The 5,715-nt window shown below is 34.3% G+C and overlaps 1 protein-coding gene across 2 annotated transcripts; it reads right to left on the bottom strand.

The window, feature by feature from the left end:
* Nucleotides 1-6: 6 nt before the first annotated feature.
* LOC117105223 lies at nt 7-5,420 on the bottom strand. Of its 2 annotated transcripts, none has more exons than XM_033246300.1 (4): nt 5,230-5,420; nt 4,657-4,727; nt 2,894-3,172; nt 7-2,201 (listed from the first exon to the last, which is right to left on the bottom strand). In XM_033246300.1, the coding sequence occupies exons 2-4, from the start codon at nt 4,672-4,674 to the stop codon at nt 321-323; spliced, it is 2,178 nt and encodes a 725-aa protein (XP_033102191.1). In that variant the 5' UTR covers nt 4,675-4,727; nt 5,230-5,420; the 3' UTR covers nt 7-320. The 2 variants fall into 2 exon arrangements, with proteins under 2 accessions (XP_033102191.1, XP_033102200.1); XM_033246309.1 differs by having other exon boundaries at nt 5,242-5,420.
* Nucleotides 5,421-5,715: the final 295 nt, after the last annotated feature.

Here is a 5,715-nt window from a genome sequence, read left to right as displayed (position 1 = left end):
TATATATATACTAAATTTGAAAACAGCTACAGTATATTATCAAAATAATTTTCAAATCAACTGTAATCATGTTGAATGAATTATGTTAACATATGGTACAAATACCTATTTGAGGTGCAAGTGCAGTCGATAGCCACATATTAATTAGATTTGTTGATAATCTATTCCAGAAAGTGCACCATCACAAAGCAGAAAATATGTTTGACACTTTATGTAGTATATTATAATTTACATAAGTTTATACTAGTTAATGACGTATTTGCTAGTTTAAATGCAATGCTTTTCCAGTCACTTGTATATAATACATCAACTATATAATTCTAAACACTTGTCTCTTCAGGGTAAATTGATTGAAACTTGTGATAGCCACCACTACTAATCTGACACTTAAAACGGTTTTTTACATAACATTTCGAACATAAAGGAAGTACACATTTACAATCCTGACAAATTAACTGATTCCCTTCTTTCGCACTACAATTTGTGCATTGATTTACATTATGACCGGATGGTGTGTTGGATTTAACATTTACATAATTATCAGTACTGCTACCTCTACCACTACTTATGTATGTCTTGAAGTCGGTCGAGGTTGAAGTTTTAGTTGAAGAAACCTGACTACGAGCTACACTGCGTGTGTTGTGTTGTTTTACAGCGGATGCATGGCTATGGGGTTCATCATAAGTATTTGTTGGTTTTTCATCAGAAAAACTTCGGTTTCTTGCGTATTTCGACAGCAGAAGTTGGTTTGAAATAGTTTCCTCATTAAATGATGAAGTCTTATGTTGTTTTCGTGTGGTGGAATGATCTTTTAATCGAGGCCCAAGCAACTTACTATTATTCAATTCAGTTTTACTGTATGCAATATCTGTTGAGAAAGCTCCAGAACATCCTTTGTAACTGCCATCAGTTGCTGGTCCGCCAGATCCTCTAATACATTTATTATTAGAAATGACATGTGTTCCCTCTGTTCCACTAATACATTCGTTATTAGATATGCCATGAGGCTGACACTTTGAATTATCTCCAACACTTTCACTCGAGTTTGGCAACCTTGATTTTTCATCAGTCGAATTTTCACTACTCAATTCGGTTTTACCTGCATTCATCACACTGTTTGCTGGTAACTCAACATCAGTTGAACGTTCACTATTACGTTCCACATGCTTTTGTGTTTGAGGTTGATTCCCAGAAGGAACTCCCAGACTCGAATTTGGTGAGCTTGTCTTTTTCTCAGTCTTTCTTGCCTCAACATCTTCTATGTTCTTAAAATTAACTTTAGACAATATTTTATCATTCAAAATGTTTTCATTTTTTTCTACAGAATTCTTCTTTGGAATTAGATTGCAAAGTTTATCACCAATTATACTTTTGCTAACTTTCTTTCTTTCCAGTTCAATAAAGCTTTCCTTGTTTAATGGCTGTTTGTTTCTTGTTTCTTCTTCATTAGGTGTCACATTAGGCTGTGTCATACCTTCTGGTTCTTTTGCTGTCAAGTTTGGTTCACCAAACTTCTGGAGTTGTGCTTTATTTGGTTGTGTTTTTTCATCCTGATATGAATTTTCATAAGATTCTGTCATCCTCTTCTGTTGTTCCTTCGCTGCCAAGTTAGCTTCACCAAAATTATGCTTTGTTACTTGTGTTTTTTCTTCAGGATATGAATTTTCATAGGATTCTATCCTCCTCTTTTCTTGTTCAGTCACTGCCAAGTTAGGTACTGTGATTATAGGGTTGACATTGTTAAAAATAGTAGTGATATTACTAATTTGATCATCAGAACTAAGGTTTCTAAGATCAAAATCTCTTCTTTGGTTGTTGTAAGTATCAATTCCATTCCTGCCGTACATATCACTTCCGGTATTGTCGTGAGAGCTGGTTGGATATTGGATATTACCGCTAAAGCTGTGGTGAGGTGAATGACCTTTTGGTGGTGCATGTACAATAAATTTTTCAGGAATATTCTCGGTTTCGTTCATTTTTAATGTATATAAATCAAATGCTACCTTTGCAACCTTATCTCTAAATACAAAGTACAAATATTCATTTATAGAAGAGGAGGAATAATGACCCTCTTTTCTCATTTCATTATAGATATCTAATACAAATTTGTTTCCAGTTCTTTCATAGCCTAACTTGTTTAAGAGAAACTGGTAATTGGTAAGTGCCGGCTGAAGATAATTTTTGATGAGAACACCATGAATCTGGTAAAGAAAAATGAAACAGGATTGTAAATTTTTAATCATTAAGACAATTGTGTACAGTATAAAGCAAATGGTACAGTTTAGTTAATAAATGTAATTAATATAAAATAACATAATAAAAGAATTTATTAATTAAACATGTTAAATAAAATAAAGATATAGCTTTATATGTGACTAAAATAAAACTAAATATATTTAAGATGTTAATTAAGTAACTTGCATTATAAACACCCTTTTTTTTTATTGTGTAATAATATGTGAATTGTCATAAATGATGCACTTAGTAAGAAAAACAACAAAAATTGCCTTGGCTTCCTGAGCAGCAGCTAATAATCAGAGCTTTGTTATTTTAAAGTAGGCTTTCAGTGGCGGATCAAGTAGAAGGGGGGCCATGTCCCCCCCCCTTTAGTTTTGCCACTAAATTTTAAAATTTTAAAGCATATATTGAAATTAGCGCTCTCACTTATTTATTCTGAATATGTTGTGCCCCCACGCCTCTCCTTTTGAAAAATTCTAGATCCGCCCCTGCAGGTACCTTCTTCAACACAGTAAATATAATGTGGGTAAAGTACCATATACCCATAGATGCAAGTATGTTGTCAGAACTGACCCCAAGCTTAAAGCTGAAATCACAATTGCTGCGCCACCTGCTGGCAGAAGGTGTATCTTACAAAAATGTTACATAACCATACCTTGAGCGTATACAATTCTTTCTTCCATGGACTTCTGTACAAACTTAGTGCTAATTCTTCAACTTTATGCAGTGCATGCCTTACTCCTCCTACAACTCCTCCTGCCACTCTCGCAATATCAGCTGCATGAACATAGAAATTATATTTAGCTCTAATTTTTTTTACTTTTCTTCTGAGCTCAGCATCATTAGCTTTGACATCATCCATGTAGGTTCGAACATGCAGGTAGAAATTATACAGGTCATCTCTTCCTTCAACCTCTGTACTTGTCAATTTATCCTTTTTGAAGCAAATTTTATAAAAATCAAATTAAGTTATGACTAACATAAAAGAATCAACTACAATTTATGGTTGGAGAAAATGATATCTATTCAACAGCCCTCGAAATTAGGACGAAATGTCGTCGGCAAAAAAATGCCGACGTAAACTAGACAGGCGTCGGCACACGTCGGCATTTTTTTATATTTGGATTTTTTCCAAAGCAATAACAATCACACATAATCGACGATGTACTAGACTATTCAGTATATCAAACTGGGCATTCCCAGGCAAAAGGAACAAAATAAAACCAATGGCTATAAGAATAGCGTGGGATTGAATAAAAAGGCAACCAAGATTTCACACACACTGATGTCATGGAAACATAAGATATTGTGGAGGTGAATGGTCTAGGCTAGACCATCTCCATAGCTAGGCCTAGTGGTAAGTCCTAGTGCGGATGTTTTTCTCGTACCAGATAATCAACTCTACTCCCTCTCTAAATTTCATTATGAGATTTAGTTTATATAAAAATTAAATTAAAAGAATAAAACCAAAACAAATAACCTCTACCCTTAATGATTTATTCCACACATCATCACATGGTTGCCCAAGACATTCATATCACGTGACAGCTTTAGGCGCTTTGCCCCAGGGGTCACAAGGGAGTTATCCTGTTCCATTCCACTGACAGGTAAAACAGGAATACAAAACATAAATCAGTTTTATTCCTTAATTTATTTAATTTTATTCACGATATAAACAATAAAACATCACATTTTAATACACAATTAATAAAGTGGTAATTTATTTTACGACTGCTTTAAATGACAAATAATCACAACATAACCCAAATTGCTGGTCTCTATGTGAGATTTTGCAGACTGCATGAACAACGTGAACTTGCTGCGTATCGTGAACTCCTAATGCGTAAACAAACAGTACGTTGTTTTCTAGGCCAGGGTAGGCTTAAGAAACATAATTAGATCATAAACAAGGTAATTTACAGAAAACGTTATGTTGGAAAAATTAATATTCCTCTGACACACAAGCTGAGAAAAATATATATTTTAGGCCTCACGAACGATCTGGCCTTAGGCCTAAGAAAAAGAGCGTCGGCAAATCGCTGCCGTGGTAAGCTCATTGAACGTCGGCTTTTACGTCGGCATTGCCGAATGCCGACGCTAATTTCAAGGGCTGATTCAATTTATTATAGCAAGTACTCTACCAATTGATTGGTTAGGGTTTTTGATAATGTTACGATTATGATGATGCTCTGGATAAAGGCACTCACAGAGGCTACATTAATAAGTATAAACAACTTTAAGGCATTTTTGAAAACAACATTTTTCTATTCATGAAACATACAATATAAATGTTCTATTCTTTATCTGCATTCTATATGATACGACAGAAATTGTGAATGTTTAGTATTAGTGAAGGAAACTCTGTTAAATGAATAGTTAAGGGTTAGTAATTATTTCTACTGTACTATAGACACTTACCTTGTTATTTGTGGACATGCTTTCTGGGATTATACGCTTTATTTTAAAGACCCTCGGCTGATATTTCACATCTGAAATAATATTTAGTTGATACATCTGGTAACTTTCTTATACAAAAGTTGTTTACTAATTATGCATAAACATTGTTTTTAAACACATTTTAATGAATATTGCAGTAATAATTTAGTATTCTGTAATTAGTAATAGTATGTAAATTCAAAGTACACAAGCTATACCTATATTATACTTATTTATAACCAGAATCTTGGGGCTCACAGGCCAGAGTGCCCATCTAACTTTCCTGCTAACCGTTAGCTGCCGTGTGAGGACATAGCCTGTATTAATTTCGTTTGTGGTCCTACGGTAAGGAAAAAGCAAAACACGCGGGCGCTAGGGCCTATGCCTAGTTACGCCTGGCTTAAGCCTACCTGTTAAACTTAGGCTACTACTCTAGGGCCTAGGCCTATATAACCTAGGCTAGCCTAACCTAGCCTACCTACCTAGGCCCTAGGCCTAGATTATTATATTATACTCCAATTACAGTACTTCTATAATAATAACCTAAAAACTAACCTGAAAACAGACCTTAAAGTAGTGTTTTACTTATTCATATTGAACAAAGCCAGGAAACACCTTAGTTTACATCTGTAGATGTTAATTATTATATTTTAAGCTCAGAGCAACATTCAGGAAATTCCAAATTTTTTTTATGGAGTTACCAAAGAATGTAACAGAAGAACGAGCAGCGGGCGTATTTTGTATTAGATAATTGTAACGCTTTTTACCGGAAGTACGTCACGTCATGCGGGCCAGGCCCTCTCGCGGTAGTGTGTGAACAGCAGCTAGATGTTGATAATAATATATTACGGGTATTGTGGGGTGGGCTGTTTGCGATGCCATTTTCTAATTCCAGAGGACGATATTTTATAAACATTATATTCATTTATCTAATATGTAATTTTTATACGAATGTTTATATAGTACGTACAATTATTTATTTTTTAAAATATTTATTTTTAACGCTTTATTTTGTGGTGTTATATCAAGATGGTTTTATAT

This window comes from Anneissia japonica, unplaced genomic scaffold (genome assembly GCF_011630105.1).
Source record: "Anneissia japonica isolate Jap-2015-1 unplaced genomic scaffold, ASM1163010v1 scaffold640_len1575945_cov177, whole genome shotgun sequence".
NCBI classification, from domain to species: domain Eukaryota; kingdom Metazoa; phylum Echinodermata; class Crinoidea; order Comatulida; family Comatulidae; genus Anneissia; species Anneissia japonica.
This window is presented reverse-complemented; position numbering and strand designations above follow the sequence as displayed.